At 37.6% G+C, this 25,975-nt stretch overlaps 5 protein-coding genes and 1 long non-coding RNA gene across 11 annotated transcripts; 2 read left to right on the forward strand and 4 right to left on the reverse strand.

Annotated features, from left to right (window-relative positions):
- The first annotated feature begins 96 nt into the window (after positions 1–96).
- Positions 97–2,051, forward strand: LOC111497059 (B-cell receptor-associated protein 31-like). The gene is made up of 2 exons (XM_023147681.1): positions 97–779; positions 1,403–2,051. Exons 1-2 carry the CDS (start codon positions 497–499, stop codon positions 1,783–1,785), a joined length of 666 nt encoding a protein of 221 aa, XP_023003449.1. The 5' UTR covers positions 97–496; the 3' UTR covers positions 1,786–2,051.
- Positions 2,052–2,527: 476 nt separating this feature from the next.
- Positions 2,528–4,121, reverse strand: LOC111497058 (mitogen-activated protein kinase kinase kinase 18-like). Its single transcript, XM_023147680.1, has one exon. The coding sequence runs from the start codon at positions 3,905–3,907 to the stop codon at positions 2,543–2,545; it is 1,365 nt and encodes a 454-aa protein (XP_023003448.1). The 5' UTR covers positions 3,908–4,121; the 3' UTR covers positions 2,528–2,542.
- Positions 4,122–5,391: 1,270 nt separating this feature from the next.
- On the reverse strand, positions 5,392–6,488 carry LOC111497060. Of its 2 annotated transcripts, XR_002720562.1 has the most exons (3): positions 6,065–6,488; positions 5,788–5,945; positions 5,392–5,710 (listed from the first exon to the last, which is right to left on the reverse strand). It is a non-coding gene; the product is annotated as an uncharacterized LOC111497060 (long non-coding RNA). The 2 variants fall into 2 exon arrangements; XR_002720561.1 differs by lacking the exon at positions 6,065–6,488 and having other exon boundaries at positions 5,788–6,048.
- Positions 6,489–9,601: 3,113 nt separating this feature from the next.
- On the reverse strand, positions 9,602–12,258 carry LOC111496968 (probable WRKY transcription factor 31). Its single transcript, XM_023147561.1, has 6 exons — positions 11,738–12,258; positions 11,536–11,634; positions 11,258–11,428; positions 10,760–11,167; positions 10,574–10,687; positions 9,602–10,477 (listed from the first exon to the last, which is right to left on the reverse strand). The coding sequence occupies exons 1-6, from the start codon at positions 12,092–12,094 to the stop codon at positions 9,767–9,769; spliced, it is 1,860 nt and encodes a 619-aa protein (XP_023003329.1). The 5' UTR covers positions 12,095–12,258; the 3' UTR covers positions 9,602–9,766.
- A 6,588-nt stretch (positions 12,259–18,846) lies between these two features.
- Positions 18,847–20,187, forward strand: LOC111496970. Its single transcript, XM_023147566.1, has 2 exons — positions 18,847–19,810; positions 19,891–20,187. Exons 1-2 carry the CDS (start codon positions 18,940–18,942, stop codon positions 20,061–20,063), a joined length of 1,044 nt encoding a protein of 347 aa, XP_023003334.1. The 5' UTR covers positions 18,847–18,939; the 3' UTR covers positions 20,064–20,187.
- On the reverse strand, positions 19,944–24,288 carry LOC111496969. 5 transcript variants are annotated; one of them, XR_002720537.1, is made up of 12 exons: positions 23,784–24,130; positions 23,579–23,695; positions 23,054–23,154; positions 22,875–22,946; positions 22,633–22,714; positions 22,225–22,305; positions 21,952–21,993; positions 21,703–21,762; positions 21,356–21,502; positions 21,006–21,140; positions 20,708–20,820; positions 19,944–20,026 (listed from the first exon to the last, which is right to left on the reverse strand). XR_002720537.1 is itself a non-coding variant. In XM_023147565.1 (11 exons), the coding sequence occupies exons 2-11, from the start codon at positions 24,042–24,044 to the stop codon at positions 20,958–20,960; spliced, it is 1,146 nt and encodes a 381-aa protein (XP_023003333.1). In that variant the 5' UTR covers positions 24,045–24,052; positions 24,224–24,288; the 3' UTR covers positions 20,589–20,957. The 5 variants fall into 5 exon arrangements, 4 of the variants coding, with proteins under 4 accessions (XP_023003333.1, XP_023003330.1, XP_023003332.1 ...); XM_023147565.1 differs by lacking the exon at positions 19,944–20,026 and adding an exon at positions 24,224–24,288 and having other exon boundaries at positions 20,589–21,140; positions 23,784–24,052; XM_023147564.1 differs by lacking the exon at positions 19,944–20,026 and adding an exon at positions 24,137–24,226 and having other exon boundaries at positions 20,591–21,140; positions 23,784–24,052.
- Between the last annotated feature and the right edge of the window lie 1,687 nt (positions 24,289–25,975).

The raw sequence follows: 25,975 nt of genomic DNA on the forward strand, positions 1-25,975 counted from the left end.
TTGATTTTTTGCTTACCCTTTTCTTATTAAATTTTAAAACAATTTTTTTTATTTAAATGAAAACGTATAAGAAATGTTAATAATTAAATTCAGAGAACTGAAGGGGAAAATGAAATTTAAGCCAAAATAATGAATAATGAATAATGAATAATAAATAATAAATACAATTTGGCATTTTGTCTGGACAAATATCAATTAAGAAGCAGGTAGAACGTGGAAGGCCATGACATCTCTCTCTCAAAGTCTCCCCCTTTTCCTTCTTTTCCTCTTTAAAAACCATTAGTTGAAGATTCAGTTCTCGGGAGGTTCGTTCTTCTGCTCAGTGATTGCGCCCACCTTCCCTCCATTGCTTCCATTCCACAACACAACCCATCTCATCATTTTTGGGCACGCCCCCCTTTCTGGGTCCATCATTTTTCACATCTTAAATCTCACCCATCACTATTCCCTCTTACCCAAGATCCAAAATCTGCAAATCCAATCTTCATTTCTCCAAATGATTCAGCTACTCTTTACGGTGATTCTATCGGAGATGCTTCTCATATTGCTCTTCTCCTTCAAAACCCCTTTGAGGAAGCTTGTGATCTTGACCGTCGATCGCCTGAAGCGCGGACGCGGTCCTATTATGGTGAAGACTGTTGCCGGAACCGTTCTTATTGTTCTGCTTTCCAGTGTTTACAGTATGGTTACGATCCGGAAGCGTTGGATCGATGACGGTGCCGTCAACCCCACCGATCAGGTTCTCATGGTCAAGCATCTTCTCGAGGCCACGCTCATGGGTAAGCCGAAACTTTTCATTTCTCTTGCGTGTTTTGGATTGAATTTTTCGACCCATATGGCCATTTAACTCAATTGATTTTTCTGTGCCTGAATTTGGCTTTGGCTCTTGAATGTGGATTGTTCCTAGAAATGATCTGTTTGAGAATAGTTGAAGAATTGGTTTGAGAATTGGAATGTCTTGAATTGATTGGATTTGCTTAGCTTCTGAAAGAGTATCAGTACATCTTACCCTGTTGCTCATTTGGTGTTGTGGTGTTTTGAGCTCCTTGATTTAACCTTGGTCACTGTTTCATCAGTGACATCAGCTCGTCAAAGTTTGTGGTTCTTTAATCGATCTGTTTGGCTATCTTTTTTCTCATTTTTCATAACTATAATGTGAATACAATCTATCTAACGGTGTGAAGACTCTGAAATGCATTGATTTAAAGATATTTTTACAAAAGGATTTAATATCTTTATTTCAGCTTATTAGTTAACTTTATCATGGTTAACAGAATCATCACAAGATGACTCTCTTCTTAGGTGATAAAAGCTTATTATTGGTTTTCAATGCTGAATGCTACATAGCACATGAATGGTGAGTTCTGGGGTTTACTGAACGAGGTGGACAATTTGGTTGCAGGGGGCTCTCTATTCCTGGCACTTATGATTGATAGATTACATCATTATATGAGAGAGCTGCGTCTACGGAGGAAAGGCATGGAAGCTATCAAAAAGCAGAGCAGAGTGATGGAGGACGGGAAAGTTAGCAAGTCGGAGGAGATCAAAGCACTGGAAGAAGAAGGTACCACCCTGCAGACAAGACTCAAACAGTTGGAATTGGAGCTTGACTCAAAGACCAAAGATATAACTACTTCAGAAGCCAATGTAGTTGCTCTAAGGAAGCAATCTGAAGGGTTGCTGCTCGAGTACGACCGTTTGCTCGAGGAAAACCAGAACCTTCGGAGCCAGATACAATCTATAGATCACAGATTGTCTCGATCGGGAAGCAAGAAGAATTCCTAAGGAACCCCATATTGCTTAATGAATTTCACTTCAAGCTTTGTGCTTCCATTTCCCCTCGTATTATTTAGGACCTAGATATTCCATGATGGGTAGCTGATGGCTGTTTACTTCTATATGCACAAAGGCAAAAGAAGATGGGATTTTTGGCTTGTTGTCTCTGTTTAAAGTAGGAAGGTAAAACACTGAAACAAGATTGGATTTTATTAAAAGGAAAATTTGTGATAAGTTCAGGTTTGTAATAGAATACACCTTGGCTGCTTCTGTCATTTTTCTGTGGCTGTTTCATTTTTCTTCATATTTTGCTTTAACCATCCATGAAGAATTTGGCTTCTGAAAAGCTCATTCTTGGGACATATCATTTGATTCGATGCCTTGAAATCATTTTGATGGAAAAGCTTGTAACTCTGTTTATTGTGGAGCCAGAGAACTGCAGCACAAACCAAAGGAAACCCCCTCAGATCCAAAATATGGGCGATTTGTGCTGAACCTGAGCATCATTGTTGTCGGCTTTGACTACTTTAACAGTGAAAAAGTTTGCGCGGACATTATTGTCGGCATGGCTTTGCGGTTAAGTTACATTTTAAAACAAGCCCTGATTTATTCTTTTCCGATGGCTCTGTCAATCAACTTCAAAATTCAAACTAGGCATAGACAAGTATCATTAATGCACAGAACTTCACGCTTTGATTTCTCAACCATATGCTTTACTTTCATGCACCACTCTTCGAATTAAATATGAACTTCATCTTACTATAAATTATGGGCAACTTTCGGTGACATTTTCGTCAATATTGTGATAAATCAAAATGAATTCATTATATCTAAAAGATGTAAGATGAACTGAACTGGCGGACAGAAAAACAAGAAGCAAAGAAATGACATAACATAAGTTGTTATTATTACAAAAATTAATAAAGTTCAATGATACAATCTGGCTGAAAACAGAGGACATAGGAAAGTTGATTTTTTTGCAACAATAATCACTGCTTTCACTAATACTAATATAATTTTGATCACCAGCTCCATTTTGAGTTGTCGTTGCCATGGATTCCGAGGAACAGGGCAATTCCAATTCAGAAATGAAATCTCTTTTTTCTCTGTCTTCTTCTTCTTCTTCTTCTTCCATGTCTTTGCTTCTCACTGTTACCCAATCTTCGTTGCTCTCCCAATTGGGTATTCCAAAAGACTGAAATTTGGACACTTCGCTCAGTTGCTGGATCCTCTGCAATGGCGTTCTGTAAAATTTTGGTCTGATCGGACTTTGAACTGTTCCCAAATCGTTCATCGTGTTCCATAATCCTTGCTCCAAAATGCTCGTCGGTGTTCTTGGATTCTGTTTGGGACGAGATTTCTGCTCGTGAACAAAAGGGTGTTTTAAGAGCTCACTTAAGGACCACCGTTCTTCTGGGTCTCTGATCAAACACCGCCGCAAAAAGTCCTTTCCCTGCTCCGACATGAATCTCGGAATCTCCGGCAAGTCATCGCTGGACCCAATTCTGTAAATGGCGGCCACTGGATCCGACAAATCCTCCCACGGAGCTCGACCGGTCACCATCTGGATCACAGTGCAGCCCACTGCCCAAACATCAGCTGCAAACCCCTGTTTTTCTCCACGTGCCACCTCCGGCGCCATGAATATCGGCGTTCCGGCCAAATTTCCACAGGAAACCTCCTCCACCCGCCGCGCGCAACCAAAATCCGCAATCTTAATCCCATCTTCACCGACCAAAATATTAGAACACTTAATGTCACAATGCACCACACCATTAGAATGAACATACTCGAGCCCACTTAAAACCTCTCGAGTATAGAATTGGGCCGTCGCCTCATCCAACCGGCCACCAGCCGCTTCCATCGCATCCAAAATCGACCCACCAGACGCAAACTCCATCAAAAGATTGCACATCAAATTCCCATTTTCCAACGTAACATCAAATCCCTTACAAGCTATAACACGCGAAGAATTCAATTGCGAAAGAATCCTCTGTTCCCTCTTAAGAAAATCCGAGCGGTCAAACTCAACTGATTTAACCGCCAGCAGTTGGCCAGACCGGAGATCAGTGGCGACAGAGACCGCGGCAGAGGAGCCGCAGCCGATTACCCGACCTCTCGTCCACTCCATTGAGAAACCAGAGGTGGGTGCGATGGATCAGATCATGAGAAAAAGAGGGAGCTTTTATATTGTAAATTTACAATGGTGGAAATCATTTAAAAATGGTTTCTTTGATGAGTAAAATTGAGTTGGCAAATTGGGTTTTTTTTAAAAATTGAAAATTGATGAGAACAAGTTATTCGGTTCTCTTTGGCTTGACCTTTCGGAGACTTTATCCCTTACATTGTAGCCAATGGACGGCCGCCGTCTTCTTCTTTTTGATCAAACCCAATTACAGCAGCGACAAAGGAGAAGGATAATGGCAACTTTTGAGCGGCGGTGATTTAGGTAATCTAGTTAATGTAATTGAAGAGGTTACGCCAATTCAAATTTTCACATGGCATCACATGCTCAGTTGATTTAATCACGTTGATTATGGTGCTCTTCATCTGTAATTAGTTGTAAAATAACCCATCGGAGAGGATATTCTTCCAAAGCTTTGTTTTTTAATTAATTTCCTTTTGGATGAGGAATGATGGGCATAATGTTTTGGTTGTAATTTAAATTCTTTAATCTAAAGAATGACCTTACCTTTCTTGAAGCCTTACTTTATGAATACTTAATACAACTGTAACTATAAATCTAAATCTCTCTCATTAATAATTGATTATGATGAGCCTAACACTACAGAACGATGCTTACCCAACCCACCTTATCCCTTGCCGCTCAATTAAATACTGTTTAATTCTTTGTTATGGGTATAATTTTGGTTCATGAAACCTAATCTTATTTTAAATAAGGGGTTTTCAAAGTTTTTGTTTTTCCTTTCCCAATAATGATCCAGTGGACAAAATTCGAAGCTTTGTCTGCGAGTTTTAAAAAACTGTTGATTGGAAACATAAAGAAAAAGAAGAGAATTGTTAGGTGAGAAGAATAAGCGTGAATTGAGAGAGGGTTATAGGTTACTTGAATTGGCGGCAAAGAAAAACCAGAAAAAGAAGGAAGGAAAAGCAAAGGTGGGGTGCTGGAGTGGAGGCAGCGTCAGGGTATCACCTTCTTAAAGCTTTTGAACTGTGTATCCTCCAACCAAAACCACGCAGTTCCCTTACCCTTAACCCATTTTTTTCTTACCTTTTGACACAAAAGTTCATCACACATCTCATCTGACTCACACCCCAGTCAACAACTATTCTATACACAAACGCATTTGAATGCTTGCGTACCCGCTCCTTGCGTCTGCATTAATCACATTCAACTGGCCTTCCTTTTCCCTCTTTCTCTGCTTACTTCACACTCTTTTACTTTCATCCTCTCTGCTCTCTGAAACTGCCCACATTCATTTTACTGACTACTATTCTCAACCCCATATCTTTTCTTCATAGTTCATTCCATCCTTAAAAGTCATGTATGAATGGGGACGTACCTTTTATAACGGTGTGTAAACTTTTTCTTTAACAGACGTATTTTAAAACTTTGAAAAAAAATACCGACAAAAAAGTCCAAAAATGACCTACAAATAGATCCGGTATTGAGAACCATATTTCACCAAACGATATTAAATCAATCAATGAGATGAATCATCATCTTAAAGAGACATGATTCTGAGTTTTAGGAAAATGCAAGAGAACAAGAAGATGGTTCCAGGAGGAGGAGGAGCGTCCATAGGTATGAATCCAGTGAGCTGCAGATCCCTCACCCATCTGGAGAGTGTAATGTTGCGTTCACAAGTAGGAACAAAAGATGCGCCACCAACGGTGAAGGGGCAGTAGGCAATTGAGGGATCCGTTCACAGTCAACCAATGCTGCAACCTGGTTCAACCCTTGATCACATAACTGCAAAAGCATGAAAGACGAGTGAGCTGAAGATGGATAATCGATAGATGAGTTAGATGGCAACAGAACTGATTCACCTCATTCACATAATCAATGCTATGTTCTCAGAGTTCTGTTCTGCTTCAGCTCGTCTTGCATCCGGGAGACCGCCATCTTGCAGGTTGAGCGCATAGCATCGGAGACACTGCCAGATGCTCTACCATCTTTCTCATTCAGCACACTCTCAGTTTTAGTACTGCTTTCAATCACCAACCGTGAGTTAATAAAATTGATCTTTTGTGCAACAGAGAGCAAAAGCAGTCAACAGATAGCTGAAAAATGACTCTGTCTTCGGTGAAGCATTTTTAGACTAACCTCACACCATAGTTTCCATCAAGGGTGCACACCTCAATTTTGGAACATATTTTATATCTTCTCTCCAGGGGTGAAATCCCACGTCTTAAATAGTGGAACGAAGCATTCCTTATAAGGATGTAGAAATCTCTCCCTAATAGATGAGTTTCAAAACCGTGAGGGAAAGTCTAGAAGTGGAAGCCTAAAGAGGACAATGTCTGCTAGCGGTGAGATTTGATTGTTACAAATGGTATCAGAGTCAGACACACGGTGTGCCAATGAGGACGCTGGCCCCCAAGGCGGTGGATTGTGAGATCTAACATCGGTTGGAGGGAGAACACGGTGGACTTGTGCTGTTACAAATGGTATTAGAGCCAGACACCGAGAGATGTGCCATCGAGGACACTGGCCCCCAAGAAGTGGATTGTGAGATCCCACATCCGTTGGAGAGGGGAACACGGTGGCTTGAGCTATTACAAATGATATCAGAGCCAGACACCAAGTGGTGTGCAAGCGAGGACGTTGGGGCAAGGAGGGTGAATTGTGAGATCTAACCTCAGTTGAAGAGGAAAACAAAACATTTTTTATAAAAGTGGGGAAACCTCTCTCTAACAGCCATGTGATGTGTTAACCAGGAGCTGGGACTCCAAGAGGAGTACATTGTGATATCCCACATCGGTTGAAGAGGGAAACGAAACATTCGTTGTAAGGGTACGGAAACCTTTCTCTAATAGACGTTGAGGGCATGGATTGTGAGATCGCACGTCGGTTGAAGAGAGAAACGAAACATCCATTATAAAGATATGAAAATCTCTCCCCAATAGACAAGTTTTATAAAGAAGACAATATCTGCTAGGTAGACTTTGACGGTTACCGGTTTTGACTATGAGTAGAATGTAAAATCAATACCTTAATCTGGCTGTTACATAACTAAGTAAATGATAGGACTTACCTTGGCTAAAAGCAAATCCATAATAGCCTGTCCATGTTGTGAAACAAGTGGCTTGCATGGTATGCCAAGATAACAAAGGGTGTTGGATGATGAAAGTCCCACATCAGCTAATTTAGGGAATGATCATGGGTTTATAAGTGAGGAATACTAACTCCATTGGTATGAGGCTTTTTGGGAAGCCCAAAGCAAAGCTATGAGAACTTATGCTCAAAGTGGACAATATCATACCATTGTGGAGAGTCGTGTTCGTCTAACAAATGGAACCCTTCAGTAGTACCAGTTACATGATGCCATGGTCGCTATCAGAGCAAAAGTTTGAAGAAAACAAACATTTTTATATTCTCCTAAATCAACCCACTACAATATTCTGCATAAATATCATGTTCCTCAAGTTAGAAGCAAGTTATACAAACTGTGACGATCACACCCAAAACCGACATAACTGAAGGGAACATACCACTTGCTTCACCACCAACAAGAACATCGTCCATGTCGAACAATTAAAAAACAAAATAGGGCAAGGTCCGACTGTTTATAAAACTACAGGGTCAATAATGGGCCCATGTATCAATAAAAGAGATTGAATTGGGCCGGTCTGCGGAAATTCACGGCCCAATAGAGAGAAAAAAAAAAGATAAAAAGGGCAATTCATAAAATTAGTAAATAAATTATATTTAGTAATCTTTGGTGATTTTTTTCATAAATTATATCAATTTCAAGAAAATTTCATATTTAAATAAAAAATTTCATTCTTTACAAAATTTATTTTATCTAATCATCTATTCAAAGTGTAGTGAATTGACCTAACCTATGACATATAACCTATGTCGATTGACCTAACTTATTACCTAGGTCGAGTTTCAAATGGATAAGGTTTTGAATGAGACACTGAGACACAAATTTTGAAGGGTTAGAGGATAAGCTTTTGTCTTTTTGTTTGTCTAGGAAAATAAAATAATAATAAAAAAAACAAAACTTTCATTTTCCCACCATGGGACAAACCTTTAATTAGCCCTTACATGTCATCAATATGTCACATCTACTTTGCATTATATAATACGTGAATTGTGAAACCATAGGCTTTCATTTTGATTTTTCCCTTCAATGTGTATTAAATTAGAAGGTTTTATCCCATTTTAATGTAGAGTCAATTACTGTGCGATCCAAACAACTGGTATCAAGAGCTAGATGGAAGTCACCACGATCTGCGAATATGGAAAGTTCAAACATTGGAATTGAGAAGTTCGATGGATCCGATTTCGGTTTTTGGAAGATGAAGATTGAAGATTATCTGTATCAGAAAGATCTTCACGAACCCCTGTTGGGGTGATGCCGGATACCATGACCACAGAGTAGTGGAAGCTCAAGGATGGACAAGCCTTAGAGCTGATCCGGTTGACGCTATCTAGAAAGATGGCATTCAACATCATCAAGGAGAAGACCACGTCAGATCTATTGAATGCGCTGTTAAATATGTACAAAAAAACGTCAGCTATGAATAAGGTGTTTTTTATGCGGAGATTGTTCAAATCTAGTACATACTTTGAGTCATCAATATAAATCCTTTAGTCAGAATTCTCTATCCTGTTCTTTGTGTTCATCTAGATCGAGTGTACGCGTTGTGGTGCGATCCTAACATGAATAAATGACATAAACTTATACACCTAAAAAAGTAAATATATAAGATTCTAAACTTTTTAGACTTTCACTATTGGCATGTCGACATATCCGTTGCCGTTTATATTAGAAATTCATTTAAAAATAATTAAAGTAATGTAAGTTTGTAGACAAAGGTGTAGTTAAATAAATCATAATTAGGGTCAACAAATAAAGAGGTATTGATATAAATTCATAAAATTAACCTTAAATTACAGTTGAAAAAGGATAGTGAGTGAGAGTTTGATGGGTGCGTGTCTGCTAAGCCAACCACCACCGCCTTGTTTTCCGACTGAGATCTTTGTTTGTTTGGACAAAGAAAGCGGGGTTTGGCGTAGTAATTAATAATTACAATAAATTTAAGAAGACATGGAAATCTTTGCAGTCAGAAGATATATATATATATATATTAGTAGGTGAAGGTGAACAAACAAACACGACACTAAAATAAAATCAGAAATCGGGATTCACGTGTCTGCATGTGCATCGGAAGAAGGAGAAGGAGAAGAAGAAGAAGCAGAAGAAGAAGACTTTTTTTTTAATTAGGGATTGATCATTTTTTAAATGGGGTAATGAATAAGATAATTAGGAAGCATGGAGTTGTTTGGAAGTGTGTTGGTGCGAGTCGTGTTGATGTGTTTTGGTGTATGGATTGGATATGATATCCTTTGTTGCGTGTCAAAATGGAGTTGGCCGTATTTCATTGACTAGAAGACTTGGAATATGCTACCCACTTGGAATATGATATCCTTCTCTCTATGTTAACGTCTCTCAATTCCAACCTTTCTGATTCAACTCTTTGAAATTAATGGACCAACATCATAATTTCGATAACTTGGACATTGACGTTGTCCATCTACACTTGGATTTTTCTTCTCTTTTCTTTTCCTCATTTTATTAAATATTTTGCTTTCACATCTATATTTGTAATTTTATTCAAAATGAAACAATTGGAAAGAATAATGAAGTCGTCGTGTTCGTAAATTTCCCCCCAAATTAAAACAAAAATAAAAAGTATGGACATGTTATCCCCCATGATGGACATCATGAAAACAAAAACAAAAACAAAAACCAAAAAGATTTAACCAACGTAACTCTATTGCCTCTAATTTAATTTACTTTCCTGGGAAACTGCTAATTTTGCTGCTGTTGTTGTTGCTGCTTCCGTTGTTGTTTGATGTAGACGTAGTATTGGTGGGGGTGGTGTTATTATTATTTGAATGACCTCCGCCTATGATGGAGGAGATAGCGGCGGCCAGAGCGGCTGTGAAGTTCGGATCCGCGGTGATAGCGGCGGTGGCGGCACTTAACGTGTCGGCAAAAGAAGCACCACTAGGCTGGGATGATGCCGCGGCCGGTTGTGAAATTTGGTGGTGACCCAAATGGGAGGAATTGGCCCCCATCTCATGAGAGAGCTGTAGCCCCGAGAATTTTGATTGATTGTATAGCACTTGCCCCAAAACCTGCGGCAATTGGGCGGCGGCAGACGGTGGTTGCCCGGCTTCGAACGGCACGTGGAAGGGCGTGGGTGCTGGTCTTTGGAACTGCAATGGGTTCGGGGTGTGAGTGAGGTCTAATGTGATGGTTGGAAATGGAGCCGAAGCTGAAATTGTAGCCATGCTTGAGGAACATGGGAGTATGGCTCGAGCCAATAAACTTGGGTTCATTAGATTATGGTCCGCACTTGACATGGACCCTGACAACAACATGCTAGCCGCCGCCGTGGTGGTGGACGCCATGGCCATCGCAGCCGGCGGAAGTGGGTGGTTGTGGTTACCCTCATAGGTTGTTATCAATATAGTCGTGTCTTCAGCGCAACGTTGAACCTAAAAGTAAGAAAAAGAAAATAAATAAGATAAAAAGCTCCAAACTTTGATTAGAAAGAGATGATTATTTTAGTTAAAAAGAATAAAAATACACACTTGTTTCCGAACAGGGCAACCCACTGCCATTGTGCACCGATAATACGCCCGTGGACATGGGTTTCCTTTAGCCATTTTTTGCCCATATTTTCGCCATTGACACCCGTCAGAAATCTGCGTGGATTGAATTCAAATTAAAACCTCACAAAACAACAATTAGGTCCAAAAGGCAACAAGTATACATACCATGGGAGCTTCTGATCGAGCACGGACTGAGACACGGGCTTTTCTCATGGTGGCTTCGGTGGATTGTTGATCAAGTGGTTTAGAAGAAGGGTTCAATCTGGGGGATTTATTAGGACCACCCCACCCGTGAGATTCTGACTCGGGGCTTTCATCTCTACCCATGGATCTTTTGCCATCTGATCGTAAATTGGAATTCTCCTGATCGGAAGGACCCATTTCCTGGTCTCTTCCGGTGCTCTTTTTGGAGCCGGTTTTTGTGTTGTTCAACGGAGACCCAGAACCAGTTCTTTCATCCGATGATGAATGGAATAATTCACGATCGCCTTCGCCTGTCTTCCCACAGGGTCCCAGATCCATAAATTGCCTCGGTATGACCACCTTCCCAACTTCATCATGCTTTTCCGTGGGCTGAAGCATGAGGATGTGTTAATTTAATATTCAATTCAGTTTAATTCATTTGATTTTTTATTTTTATTTTTTAATTTTTTGAAAAGTTACCTGTCGCTCATGACCTGATTCCAAGGCCTGATTTTGTTGTTGTTGCTGTTGCATAAAGGTGGAGATATGCATTTGTAGGGTAGTGTAGTTGTTTCTCACATGGCTTAGCATGTCCCTCAGCTTGTGATTCTCGGCGTTCATACGCTGAAGCTCCACCTGAAGCTGCGCTAGCTGCACACCATAAAAATAAATTCCCCCACCAAAATTCTCAATATAATCCCACCATCCCATCAAATTAAAATTAAAAATTCTTGGTGTTTTTGGGGGGTTCAATTCACCTCGCTTTTGGCTCGTTTATCTTCTCCATCCGATGAAATCCCATCATCCACCGTCGATTGATCGCTTCCGGTGTTCGCAGTTAACAGATGCAAACCAGTCTAAATACCCCCCCCCCCCCCAAAAAAAAAAAAAAAAAAAAAATTAGGCACCGAAAATTGGAAATTGAGAGAGCATTTACATTTTTGGAGGAATTAAGCTTACGTTAACACGATTGAAGGCAGTTGTGGGAGCAGTGAAATTGTTGTGGCCTTTATTGACAGCGGTGGCGATGATATGAACCGGGGGTTTGGAGTCTTCATCCAACCTATCATCAACCACCCTTTCCTTATCGGAAAAAAAGTCGACCTCGTTGACGGCCAATCGGGTGTGATCGGGAAGCGGCAGAGCAGGCTTGTCGTGGTGGTGGTGGTCGTCAGTCCGGCCAAGTTTCCCGGGAAAATCAATACCTTGGAACATAACGCTTTGAAAAGAATTGACAGTGGGTGGAGGGGGCTTGTTTGAGAAGAACCCAATAGAGTGGTCGGAATCACGAAGGGTTAGACCCCATCCTTTGCCCATAAATCGATGAGAGAGATCGGAAGAGAATAAAAATAAAAAAAGTAAAAGATGATAGAGAGTGAAGCTGAATAGAAAGAGAAGGAGAAGGAGAAAAGAAAGGAAAAGAAGAGAGGGAAATTGGAAGAGAGGTGTGTACGTGTGGGTGAAGTCTGTGAAGTCTTTTACCGGTGCAATGCGTTCGGCTATAAAAAGGGTGTGACGAAGACCAAAATGGATTTGGATTTTCAAACAAATACCTCAGATTTTTGTTTATTTACATCAGATAGTGCGTCACTTTGTAGTTAACCCTCCCAACCCCGACCCGGTTCGAGCGAGCCCACCCGACTGAAAACACAGAACAACAAAAAGCCCCTTGCTTTCTTATTTTTCGTCCAGAAAAGAGTTTGACTGGTTCATTAAATCTCAAGGAAGAAGAAACCGACCCACCGCCCCGAACACTGCGGCGCCTTCCACGTGAGAAATAAAAAGAAGAAAAAAGAAAAAGAGCCAAGTCAACGAATTTGACGGCCCGGCTCTCTCTGAAGGCAACCGGGAGTGGGCCTGGTCTCCCATGGGGCCCACCTTCCCCCCNCCCCCCCCCCCCCCCCCCCCCCCCCCCCCCCCCCCCCCCCCCCCCCCCCCCCCCCCCCCCCCCCCCCCCCCCCCCCCCCCCCCCCCCCCCCCCCCCCCCCCCCCCCCCCCCCCCCTTGCACTTTACAACACACCACGTTTCAGATCTCTACCGGTGGGATCTGTGTTGACTGTCCAACCGTGGGACCGAGTCATTTGCTTTGACTTTTTTTTTCCTGTTTACCTATATTTGATTGGGATTTTAATATTTCAATATTACACCTCCGAATAATTAGTTGCCTAATTTTATTAATTATCTCTTTACAAATTAAAAATGTCGTCATTTTGTTTACTGATGCACGACTCTTCCATAACACTGCACCTAAATCATTTTTCTTTTCCTATTAGACCTAATCACCTACTCATCTAATCTAATCAATCTTTTTCACCATAATCCATTTTACTTACTTTTTTTTTTTTAATATATTTATTTCCCAAGTTGCATTAAACATCAAACATTACCCAAAATTGTTTATGTTGCTGTAGAAAATAATTCTTTTTTTTTTTTTAATAATTTTAAGGAGAGAACAAAAAATGGGGGCCATGAATTTGAGGGAAGAAGGACACGATAATCAGTCAACGGAACGGTAATGTTTTTTTTTAAAAGGTACATTTTAAAAACAAATTGCAATTCATATTAAAGTAAAAAAAATATATATATGATTTAAAACATGTAATTTTTTTATTTTTTTATTTTGACACACCAATCATTTTCTTCAATTATCGCAATGCTGATTCATAGGTCTTTGTTTAATTAATTAATTAATTAATTAATTAATTTAATATATATGTTGGTTTATAAATCACTTTCAAGTAATTAGGAGGGAGAAAGGAAAATTTAAAAAAAGAAATAGACTTCTACATGCGAGGTAGCTACCATAATACCCAAATTGTCCTAGCCTCAATTAATATATATAGTGGGGGGGAGAAATAATTAAAGCATCTAACAATAAGTCTCCTATTTTATTTCAAAATGCATTAATCAATGCTATATCAATAATTATATATATAAATAAAATAAAATAAAAAAGACGGTTTATTTTTGAAAAGAAATAAAAGTAGTGATGTATTTTGAAACCTAGGTTAAACTCCTTTGTATAAATATATAATGAATGTGGTATTTGTGGTATAATTAAAATCCAATTGATCATGTATTTTATTTAACAATACTGAAGAGTAGATTAATTCTTTTATAGTTATTTACCAACTTTCTTTCCGACCCTATTTTACATTTTCTTCATTTAGAAAAAATAGCCTAATCTTTCTGCGTCACCCACTTGAAATTGCATTAAAGTTGCCGACTATTCTTTGTTTCTTTCTACATTTGACCATATTGCCAGAATTTTCGTCCGGAAAGCAACTTGAAGAACTTCATACTTTCGAACAATATTCAAACAAGGATAGAAGAAAAAGAATCCCCAGATTTGACCATATATGTGCCCATTTACAATTTCTGGGCATTAAACTCAGAACAATGAGTCAAACTCATGGGGTTGGTCTTGGAATCCACGATGAAAAACCTGGAAACCCTCTTCTTTCCCATGCATGCAGCGTTGGTTAGTCGTCAAGTTCGGCCAAGTAGAAGGGGAAAAAAAGAAGAAAATGAGTAATAGGCCCCACTGCGAATCAGATTCCTTCCATAATACCATACCAAAATTTTATAATATGCTTAGTTTTCGCATCTAACACAATAATAACCAAATATGTGTCACAAAAATGTTTTTATTAAATATAACGTATCTTCAAAAATAAGTGGTTTTTGTATGGAAAGGAGACAGGAGGGAATAATGTTTAAGAATAGAACAACCCAATCAAAAGGATTGTCTATAATAATAATATTTAATAAATAAATTAATCGAGATATAAATAAAAATTAAGACCTAACTTTGATAATTCGTATCCAAATTTCATTTATTATGACAAGAAGAAAGAGGCAAAGGAGAACAAAAAATAAGAAGAAAAGAAAGGAAATAGCTGATGTAGCATTAATTCTAGTTTAATCACACAGTTGAAAATTAGGGTTAGGGATATTAATACAATTAGATTAGGTTTGAGGCACGTAAAGCCAAACTATGTAGCTCAAATTAAGTTATTATTATTTTAAATGCAAACAAATACGCATTTAATTCAAACCAAAAGAAGGGGGAAAATGTAATAAACTTTGGACAAATCACCGTTGGATTTTAAATAAAACTTTTTTATTAAAAAAAAAAAAAAACTTTATATTTTCAGCTTACTCTCTTCTCGGTCCCAATTTGTAGCTATTCTTCACATATTTCTCTTTACAAATAAATTATTAAATTTTTAATTAATGCATTAAATTTAAATAAGTGTTGCAAATTTTACCCAAAGTTAATGCATGTGCTTAATTAATTATTAAGATTTGAGATTTTTTTAGAGATTTATACATTAAATTATTAAGTTTATGCATCCAATACTGATTTTTTTTTTTTTTTTTTTTTTGTGTGTAAAATTGAGACCACGTTTATGGGGGGGACTTGTACAATTAATTGTTGGTTTGATTACTAAGATAATAGTTGGACCATATTTGAAACTTTCAAATTAAAAATAATAATAATAATAATTGATGGGAGGGTTTGTAATTAAAAAATGAGGGCATTAAAGAAAAAAATTAGGATTTAATACGTACATTTAAAAAAAAAATGCAGAAAAATAATAAGAGAAGAAAAGAAGGGAGAAAATATTAAATAAAGATGTGTAGGGCGTAAGCGTAGACAATAAAGAAGTAATAAAATTTCCAAGCAAAGAGAAATGAGAGACGAGGACAGAAGTTGACTGGGATTTACGTTGACCATTGGATACTTCCCACGTGGCTCACTTAAATGACGTAGAAAATTTGGACAGCCAGGATTTAAACTAAATGCATTGACGGTGATGCTTTTCACACTCTAAAAACCCTCCCCCATTTAATTAATTTATTTATTTGGACCAAACTTCTCTCCCATCCCATTCAATTTTTCAATTACTTCTATCCACTCCTAGACTTTGAATATTATTATTTTTTTTTTTTTAATTTTAACCCCTAAATAATAACTAAGAATTATACGCATACTCTAAAACATTTTTGCATAATTTATATTTTTAAAACTATATATTTAGTCAAATTAAAACGTATAAAAATAATAAAAATGATGAAAATGTGTTCCCATTCCAATACAAAACTTTCCCATAACATGTCTTCACACTTATATTTAAGATTTTATTTTCATGCTTCGATTATACTTTTGTTTTTTCATTTGGGTTTTTAAATTTTTATTAAATTAAATAAATAAAAGTCAATTATATTATTTATTATTATAAAAAAAAAGAATAATAAATAAAAAAAAGACATGGTGTGGTACACACATATTGAACGTATCTTTAGGGGCAAGAGAAGATTGGTTAAGATGCTAAATAAGGAGAGGGTTCAAACAAGTTTCTCTGAAATTTCAAAGCCGAGTAGGATTAGGACCGACAAGAACAGTGATAAAAATAAATAAATAAATAAATAAATAAATAAATAAAAGTAAAAGAAAGAAGGTGTGGTTCCCTCTCTTTGTTGAGGGTTAGCTTTAAAATATAATTGAAGAAAAAGAAAAGCAATGATTGTGAAATGTCAACCAAAACAGGTAGGAACCCCATTTCTTTATTTTGTCAACAAAATTGTAAACTTAGCTTTTAACTTTGCCTATGGATTTCATTCCTTTTGCTTATTCGTGTTTTGTCGAACAAAACACTAATTCAAGCCAGCCAGCTAGCTGTAGCAAGCAATGAGAGTTTTTGATATGAACCAAAAAACATGAATCATACAATATACTTCAATGACGATGTGAAGAAAAAGTTATCAAAATTATCAAAAGATGTTTCAATGCATGCCATATTGAAGAAGAGTGAAGTTTGATTGTTATAAATTTTGGGTGGGTTACAATTTAGAGTTTTTAGGACTTTTTATTTACTTTAGGTTACAATTACATAATGATTAATTATGACCATTAAGTATGAATGTTACAAGTCTTGGAATGCCTAGTAGTTTCGTTTTGAGGCTATATAAAACTATGTATGTTGTATTTGTAAAGGACTTGAAAAATATAGTAAAAGAAGCATTTGTGCTCTTCTTTAGCCAATGACTAAGTTTCTTTGCAATTCTATGTAGTTTAGGTTGCATGTAGAATCATTTAAGCTCGACATGATCAATCTTGCTTGTGGAGTGATTCGAATCTCAAGCAAGTGTTCTTGCCTTGAGATATTTGATCAGCAAGAATCATTCAAGCTAGACATGATCGATCTTGCTTGTGGAGTGATTCGAATCTCAAACAATGTTCTTGCCTTGAGATATTCGATCAACAAGGTAATCCGAATCTTACTCCCCTTGTAGTGGTTCCATATCTTATCAGTTTTTCACACCCTTATAAACAATGTTTTCTTTTCATCTCCATGTGAATTTGTTGCTCCACCAACGCATTAATTTATTTTTCGGGTAGGGATGAAATAACTAAACAAACAAACAAAAAGGAAGAGGAGAAATTTCTTGGTGCATGAGACAATAAGAACAACTTGGATTTGTCCCCCAACTATCCTCTCAAGTCAAGCATTGTAGCTCATCGTTTTTGGACCATTCTTTCCAACTTATTGCATATCTACATCCTTTTATTCACATATTACAATACCCATTAATTCTTTTACACAAATTTTAAATTATATAACAATTATGAAGTCCATCAAAATTAGTCAAATAAGCACGTCACATGCCTCAACCAGTTATGATCAAAATTCAAAATTTTAATATAAGTTGTAAAAGAATGGGATTAAATAGAGAGCACAATATTTCAGAGGGTTAGGTGAATAATGGGCATCAACTTGTGATATAATATTACAATACGCCAACGTAATAACAAACATGTGGGGGTTGCTTTGAATTTCATAACATTTTGACATTACTATTTCATTTTTAATAAATCAACAAAGTTTCTTCCAAGATTTCAGCACATATCTATCTCTACCCACGCCACCACAATATGAACAATCTTCTTTGCCCTTATTATCAGGGTTAGCTTTGAACATTTACGTCTGCGCCTTCACCACCGCCTTTGAAAATTTTGCACTTTTTCGCGTGAATGTGGCTACTTGTGCATTGAATTGGGTTTCACACTTTTTCTAGTTTTTTCACGTTTTACATTTGAAAATGATTTGCCTTGCCTTTCTTCACCTCATATGCATGCCCTATGCCTATGGCTCTTGACTTCTCAACACGACGTGTGGCCTTTGTTATAGCCGAAGTGGAAGCGAGGTCGATTACACGCACGCACGCACCCACAAGCAGAAGTTAAATAAAAAGAAACATATTTACATGGTTCAAAGAGAAGAAATTCTCCTACTTCTATGAGTAGAACCAATCTCAATAATCTAACTGTTTACAAATATCTCACTCTCATGCTACAAAATCTCTCAAGAAGTTCCTCTTGAATGTTATGACACTCAAACTCTATGTTATCTCATTAAACAACTATTTATATAAGCATGGACACATTACTATCATGCATGAATTAAGATGATTCGGGTATCAAAATGAAAGATGAACCAAAAGAGATTTATGAACCTACTCTTCATGACTACTTATAATAGTCTTATCTCTCGGGGCTCGGCTTTTTTGTTTTTTTTGAGACAGGGAGATCGGAAGCCAATAGACAGAAAGGGACGAGTTTCATTTCATGGTTAAATTCCGTCTTCCAGGATTTCTGGGTTTGTCGGGAGAAAACGTCGTCGTTTTTGTTTATTATGCGGGCCCTGGTTCTCGAGCCCATAAAAGGGTGCCGTGTCTCTAGACGAAAATGGGCTCCATCGCTTGCACTAATAATGGATCCATTGGAGTAAGCTTTTGGGCTTTCGTGGGCCACCATCAACCAAATATCTCTACTTAATTATAAATAAGAAAACTTGGCTACATATTTAAATCTTTAACCCAAGAGAAGAATTATATGTCAATTATCATTAAACTCTATCCATAAATTAAGAATTTAGTTACCATAAGAGAATATTATGTATTTAAGAAAACAAACACAAAATTGATAATAAATCATGAGAGAGATGAATTCTGAAAAACAATGAAAGAAAGAAAAGGAGCATGAAAGCAAGAAAGAAATTCAAAGATTAGAGATTCGTCCCAAAAGAACAAAAAACTTGAAGTTTACTCATCTCCATCTTCATCTTCAAACTTCCTACAAACAATCTCAAACAATATGTCAATAACCCATCACAGATCTTCACTCTCACTTCCTGCCCTCTCCTCTAAAACAAAAATGACATTTTTCTCCTCTCCTCGTCTTCTTCTTCTTCTTCTAATCGCACAGATCCTCACACCATTCCTCTCTCTCAAAGCCGCCCAATTCTGCCGGACCTCCTGCGGCAACATCTCAATCCACTACCCCTTCGGCATAGACGACGGCTGCGGCAGCCTCTACTACCGCAACCTTCTTTTCTGCACAACCTCCGACCAACTCCACCTCCGAACACCCTCCGGAACATTCCCTGTTTCCGCCATAAGCTATTCCGATCCTTATATCCTCATTTCCAACCCCGACATGTGGACCTGCCAAGACGGTCCAAACTTTCGCCCCACCCGACCCTTCACCCTCGACCCGGAAACCCACCTCACAGTTTCCCCTCTAAACGACTACCTCTTCTTCAACTGCAGCGAGGAGGACGTAATGATTGCGCCAAAGCCGGTTTTTTGCGGCCGGTTTCCGGACCGGTGTGACGCGTCGTGTGACAGTGCGAGTTATTTATGCACGCACGTGCCGCAGTGTGCGACAGCGCTGGAGGGAAGTTCCTGCTGCTCTTATCATCCCAAGGCCATGGATTCTTTGAAGCTGATGCTCAAGTACTGCGCTACCTACACGAGTGTGTATTGGAGGAGCATTGGAGGAGTGAATGAGGCTTATGATCAAGTGGCTGAATATGGGATTCGAATTGATTTTGATATTGTTGTTACTACTTCTTGTCTCCGTTGCCAGGATGTTTTGAAGGGCGGCGGGTCCTGTGGATTTGACGTTCAATCTCTTGGTTTCTTGTGCATTTGTGATGACAAGAATGTCACTACTTACTGTGAAGGTATCCCAAATCATATCATGTAATGATTGATTTCTTCTATTCTTAAGGATTTAGTGAAAAATATTGGATTGTGTGTGCAGATCCAAGCATGGCAAGTGGTAGCCATAAGCACCGGGTGATTGCAGGGACAGTGAGTGCAGTATCAGCAGCAGGGGCGCTGGGAGTGGCCGCAGCTATCTTGTTGTTGAAGAAACTGAAGGCCAAAGCACCCGTCACCTGCGGTGTTCAAACCAATGAGAATAGGCTTTTTTGATGACAGAAAACACACCCATATATTCCCTTTCACTTTCTCTCTTGTCTTTGCCTTTTCTTCCTCTCCTATTCAATGCGTTCTTCTTTTTCTGCTAATTTTAAGCTTCCTACTGACATTTCCACCATTTCTCAAACCATACCGAACAATTATGATTTGGAATTAACTACCTGAATACTTTTACTTGCATCGTCAGACACTCTTGTTATAATATTTTGTATTTGACCATGTATTTAATTATAAATGTTTTACGAAGGGGATATCTTTTTTAAATATGTTTTTAATAAAATAATAATAACAATCCGTTGATGGACCAAAGTGAGCTCATCCTAACCTATCTATTTTACTGAAAATAATAATAAAAATAAAATCATCCCTATCATGTTGTAGCAGGAATCCAACGAATTCAAACCATGAAGCATAGAATTATACAAATACTTTATAAAAATTAATTCAAACTCTTAACTTTGACATTGTTTTGAAAACAAGAAAAAGTTATTGAAGAGTTTTTATGCTACAAACCATTGCTATCATATCATATCATATCAACTTAAAAGATATTCAAATGATATTCTCGACAAAGTTACTATAATAAATAAATAAACCAAGCGTACAAGGCAGTGTTAAATTCACTTTTCGACACGTACCGGCCAGTTCTTCGGAAGCCTCTTCTAAATTGGCTGACAATGCAGGGGCACCATGAGCAGAGGAAGCTCTTTCTTTTACGATCCATTTTGATCTAACTATCAAACCTAGTTTTCTTTTTGAACACCAAGAATACAATTTTAACTTAATTTCAAGATAGACTCATCTTAAAACATTTATACTAAAAAAAAACATAGTATATAATATTTAATACTTTAACTAGGTGATGATCATGATGAATGGTAGTTCAAGTTAGTTGGTCTTTTTATCTAGTAATGCTGAGGCATCAAAGTGACTCACAATTCCCAAGCTTAATAACCGCATGGCAGCTCCCTGGGAAAATTTTCTGGCAAATAGAAAACAAGGAACAAGAGTTGAATTATTTCGACACCATTCCGTCCTCAATTCAGACACATAGTAGACATGGTCGATTCCCTGTGAAAACAATACATGTCAAACAACATAGCAGATACAGACAAGGGATCAATTCAAAAAAGGAAACCAGATCAACCAATTTATCCATAGATTTATCAATAGAGTTATTCAAAACATGGTTGGTATTAACATACTGAAAAGATAGAAACTCTTAAAAAAAGCAAACATAAAAACAAACACAAAAACATACAAGAGAGAAATAACGCAATGTTAACCTTTATTTCCTTAATCCGCCGAGGTCCAGCATTAGCATAGTTAAACGTAATAGGATGCCAGCCCTTGTTCTCCATTTTAGTGTCTGACTCATTCCATAGCGTGTAAGTTAATGTTCTTGGTTCAAGTTCATCTTCAAGATCATTTAACTACAGCGTGAACACAAGAAAGAATGTTACAATGTAAATTATCTGTTAAACTCAAACTATTCCAGACAACAAGTTTACAGCCACTGGAAAGGATTACAAACTAATCAACCCCAAAGACTGAAGAGAAAAAAAACAAAGAGAGAGAAATCAATGGAGAATGAAAAGATATCACAAGCCTCCAAAGACAAATCTGTACTCACAGCGAGCAATGTCTGGACATAGTGTTCATCTGGAATACAGTTGTGCTGCTTTTGAAGTTTCTACAATCAGAATTTAGACAGGTTATTGGAGCTTTTATTATTATTATTATTATTATTATTATTTAATTACGGAAGATTGATTTCTAGAATGAAAGAAAAAACTGGACATTGTTAGGAGATAATATCCAGAATAATGAATAAACTATTTCTTGATACATATTTGTTGCCCACGAAATTGAATTCACTTACAATATTCATATTTCCTTTGCTGCCATCCACAGGTGGCCTTCGCTGTAGTTAAGAAAAGGTGTAAACTTTATAATGTAATACCAAAAAGAGTGGAAGGGGATTCCATCTATATGCCACTCAATTTAAAGATGATATATTTGGGGAAACATGATCAACATATTGTGTTCATCTGTGGCATTTGTGCATGAAGGATTGTATCTTCAGACAGCAGAAATAAATAACTCCACTTGAATCGTGGTTGACAAATGAAAGAATTTTCTGCGTAACACATACCTTGCAGAATAAGCCAAAAATTGGGAATATAATATCATCATCCACAATTACTTCTGCATGACTACGAATTAAACTGATCCACTGCAATTTAACCAGAGCAAGATAAATGCACTCATCATAATTGTTTAGAATTTACTAAAAGGCATCTACACCAACAAGAGTGGAAACTTATTGTTTAGCAGATCTTAAATATCAAGCAATAAATAGAACATATTTATGTCCTTTGGGTACTTGGAAGGACATTACAACTAAAAATGAAAATAATAACTACTGACACACAGAACATGGATTCAAAACCCAAGTCTCGTAGTTGAATCTGGATAGCCAAGAAAAATGACCAAAAATATAATAAAAAAAAAACAAAACAAAAAGATCCACGAAAAATTATTGAGAATTAAGATGGATGACCTGCGACCCTTTTCTCCATTTGCCCTTAGGTATAGTAGGTGACATTTTTGGGTTATAGCGACCCTCCTTTCCATCAAGAAAACTACAATAAAGAATGAGAATAAATATTACACGGTTTAGGTTGGCATACATAAAAATTTCACTCTGAAAACTATGAAATTTGGAAAGTATCTAAATTTTGGCACCAAATGTTCAGCAAGGAATTAGTGCTTAGCACCTCAGAAACAAAGCCCTCCATCTACCTGTCCACGAAACTCCTTGGGGAAGCCATGAGATAGCTGTATATATAGCCAAAATTGTACAGTGGAACGCAACTGCAGCATCAGAAGAGAAATCTTAAGGGAAGTTGTGAAACACCTCAACTTCATAGATTAAAATGTTCAGAGAGCAATGGAAAGTGGCAGTGGTGATCATAAAAAACCTGTCTGATAGAAGAACAAATCTCTGGTTTGCAGGATCCTCAAGCGCTTCTTCAAGTAACAACCTCTCTGCAGCAATCATACTTGATTTTCCCCAGGCCACCTGCAACATGAATCACTTCATTGCAATCAATTTCCAAAAATCAAAACATGGGACAGATTTTTTATACTGTTGCTAAATTTTAGTCGGAAAGCCACCCAAGCAGAATAGAAACTTTGAAGGAAAGATAATAAAGGCTAAAGAATACATGCATAGGGGAAAAACTGAGCATCAGTGTGGTGAATTGAATAAAAGGAAAATATTGCAAGCCCCAACATGAATTCACCTCCATTATTCAAAAATTTGTACAAAATTTGATGGTAAGAACCAGCTAAGCAAAATTTGTACAAAAGATCATATAAGTTGAAGAGTAATTTCCAGTGAACAAGCATCCATTTTCCATTAATCTCCACTTTGATGGTAAGTATACACGGAAGCTATGGAAAAACACACAAACTTCGTTTCATCACAACACACATCACGTTACCTGTATGCTATTCGTCAATTGCCGTCCAAAAAAGAAATGCGACCTAGTCGTGGATTCATCGAACACAAATCCAGGTGCTGAGTGAATGTAAATCGAGAAGTTCGCAACGTCGCCATTCTGGAATAGAAAATTGCAAATTATTTGTTCAACTCGCAGTCAATGCTTAATCGAAGATAGTTTTGCTAAAGTAGAAACTTTAAAACACCTCAAAGAAGCTTCCCCAAAGAAAATCAAGCGGGAGGTTTCGACGAGTGAGAAACAAGAAGGCAATCTTAGGGCGGGCAGAAAGCGTGTCAGGAGGAGGTCGCAAACGACGTGATAAAGAGGCAGATGCGAGGTCGCTCCGGGAAGAGGAATGAAACTTGATAAGAGTGAGAATGCAAAGTGCAACAGAGAAGGTGATGACGAGCTTCCAGCTGAACCAGATAAGGCTGCGGCCTAGTGTTACAGGAGCTTTCTTCTTCATTGTTCTTCCTGGAAATGAGAAAAAAATAACTTTCATGCAACGAATCGGAGAGAAACAAGAGCCAAAGAAAGCGCCGGGAGAGAAGAGAATACATGGAAAACATGGCAGTTTCGCCGGAGAGCAAATTAATAAAGAAAGAAAAACGCATCAGGGAAGGGATGACGGCAGCGAAATGTTACCGGAATTTGGAGTAGTCTCTGAAATTCCATGAACAACAAGATAAGTAATACGTCGTCGTACGGTTGATTTTTTTATCGAATGGGCTATCTGGGCTGCGATTTGCGTAGCTACTAGGCCTTGTGGGCTCCCGAAAAAATTATTAAAAGAATTTCTTATTTTTACATAAAAATTATAAAATTCAAAGTATGAATTAAAAGGATTTTTTTTTTTTTTTTTTTTTTTTTTTTTTTTTTTTTTTTTTTTTTTTTTTTTTTTTTTTTTTTTTGTTAGTAACGTGTAGATGTTCTGATTGAACGTGAACGTGTGGGACCACTTTTAAATATTTGAGAAATTTGATTACAAAATTAAGAATAAGATGATAAATTATGCAAACTTTAATGTATAATTTTCTGAATTTTGAGATGGAAGAGAAATTTTTAACAATTATATGTAGGTGTTTGCCAGCTCCACACCCGTTGACAAACATATTTAATACAAGATTTATACCCAAACTTATTGCAATAATTAAGAGATATACATCACAATTATAAACTATGATTTTTTTTTTTTTAAGAAGATGGAGCATAACAGATCGAGATGAAATGAGCTTTAACTCTCCTAGTTTTGCTTTTGGTCTCCTTTAAGGACTTTATGTCAATGGAAGTGTATTCTTTACTTGTAAACTCATGTTAACTTCTTGATTAGCCCATGTAAGACTCCTACGACAACCGAGATACCAATGCAAGAATGGAGCCACAATATCTTGAATAGCTGTTTTGATGATGGAGTTGTAATAGCAGGAACTTTTCTATTCCCAATCATTCTGATTAAAGCACAAGACTTCATTGATAATCTGTTGCATGCGTCCATCGGCTTAATATACCATCTGAAAGAGATTTCGGTCGTTGCAGCAAATTGTACAATTTCAGCAGGCCACATTGGAGCCTTGACGATTCATTATAACATTCAAGATCTTGCCAGCAGGCCACATGGAGACTTTTTCATCCTGTTTCTGCTAGCTGGAAAGCTTCCTCAACCTGGATGGTGCCCCTAATTTTACCATTGATCTGAACAGGTAGGACAATTGTGGAGTTCTTCAGGTAGGACACTATTTCTCCTGCTTGAAGGTGAATTATATTTCTATTTTAAATTTTCCATGTCATTGATCAAGAGGTCATAGGTTCGAATCCCCTACATTCAAACGAACTCCATCGTAGCTGAGATTCCTGTGTCCCTTCAACTTCTTCGGTTACCTGGAATTTGAATCATCATTCAGTCAAGGGAGCAACTGCATTCATAAAACACAAATTCAATATGCCAATTGTAGTGGTTAATATAACCCATCAAATGGGTTATTTATGTGAAACCTGAACCTATTCATGCAGCACTTGGAAGGTGAACTTTAATGTTAAATTATAGTTTGGTTGATATCTCTTTCCAATTTTCAGATGAGCAACATTTCCGGATAAATCTTAAGAGATCTCCTTTGGGAATGAACTAATGACGAAGTAAACAAACAAAATAAGCAATAAAACAATGCAACATTACAAAGTCAATAAACTAACAATAAGGACATAGAGAAATACCCAAGAATCTGCTTTTGCAAGTGGAGCTTCCCCTGTTCCCGTGGGTGTAAAATCATCTAATTCAGCCATTGTAAGCTAACTGGAAGCTGGAAGAGCAAACCTCAACAGCCTATTGTTCCACAGGCAATCCAAATGCACTCCAGCCAATTGGGTGCAAAACATAGTAATCTGGCATACGTTTCAATC

This window comes from Cucurbita maxima, unplaced genomic scaffold, assembly GCF_002738345.1.
Source record: "Cucurbita maxima cultivar Rimu unplaced genomic scaffold, Cmax_1.0 Cma_Scf00023, whole genome shotgun sequence".
Lineage (NCBI taxonomy): Eukaryota > Viridiplantae > Streptophyta > Magnoliopsida > Cucurbitales > Cucurbitaceae > Cucurbita > Cucurbita maxima.

What these genes read in the sequence shown, in the direction of transcription:
- LOC111497059 (XM_023147681.1), top strand. Translation starts at nt 497, where the DNA reads ATGATTCAGCTACTCTTTACGGTGATTCTATCGGAGATGCTTCTCATA. An exon ending in TCTCGAGGCCACGCTCATGG is followed by an intron (nt 780 to 1,402) that starts GTAAGCCGAAAC and finishes ATTTGGTTGCAG; the next exon opens with GGGGCTCTCTATTCCTGGCA.
- LOC111497058 (XM_023147680.1), bottom strand. Translation starts at nt 3,907, where the DNA reads ATGGAGTGGACGAGAGGTCGGGTAATCGGCTGCGGCTCCTCTGCCGCG.
- LOC111496968 (XM_023147561.1), bottom strand. Translation starts at nt 12,094, where the DNA reads ATGGGCAAAGGATGGGGTCTAACCCTTCGTGATTCCGACCACTCTATT. An exon ending in CTGCCTTCAATCGTGTTAAC is followed by an intron (nt 11,635 to 11,737) that starts GTAAGCTTAATT and finishes GGGGGTATTTAG; the next exon opens with ACTGGTTTGCATCTGTTAAC. An exon ending in GTTGCCCTGTTCGGAAACAA is followed by an intron (nt 10,478 to 10,573) that starts GTGTGTATTTTT and finishes TCTTACTTTTAG; the next exon opens with GTTCAACGTTGCGCTGAAGA.
- LOC111496970 (XM_023147566.1), top strand. Translation starts at nt 18,940, where the DNA reads ATGTCAATAACCCATCACAGATCTTCACTCTCACTTCCTGCCCTCTCC. An exon ending in TGTCACTACTTACTGTGAAG is followed by an intron (nt 19,811 to 19,890) that starts GTATCCCAAATC and finishes TTGTGTGTGCAG; the next exon opens with ATCCAAGCATGGCAAGTGGT.
- LOC111496969 (XM_023147562.1), bottom strand. Translation starts at nt 24,080, where the DNA reads ATGAAAGTTATTTTTTTCTCATTTCCAGGAAGAACAATGAAGAAGAAA. An exon ending in TTTGGGGAAGCTTCTTTGAG is followed by an intron (nt 23,696 to 23,783) that starts GTGTTTTAAAGT and finishes TTTCTATTCCAG; the next exon opens with AATGGCGACGTTGCGAACTT. An exon ending in CCAAGGAGTTTCGTGGACAG is followed by an intron (nt 22,715 to 22,874) that starts GTAGATGGAGGG and finishes TCTTTATTGTAG; the next exon opens with TTTTCTTGATGGAAAGGAGG.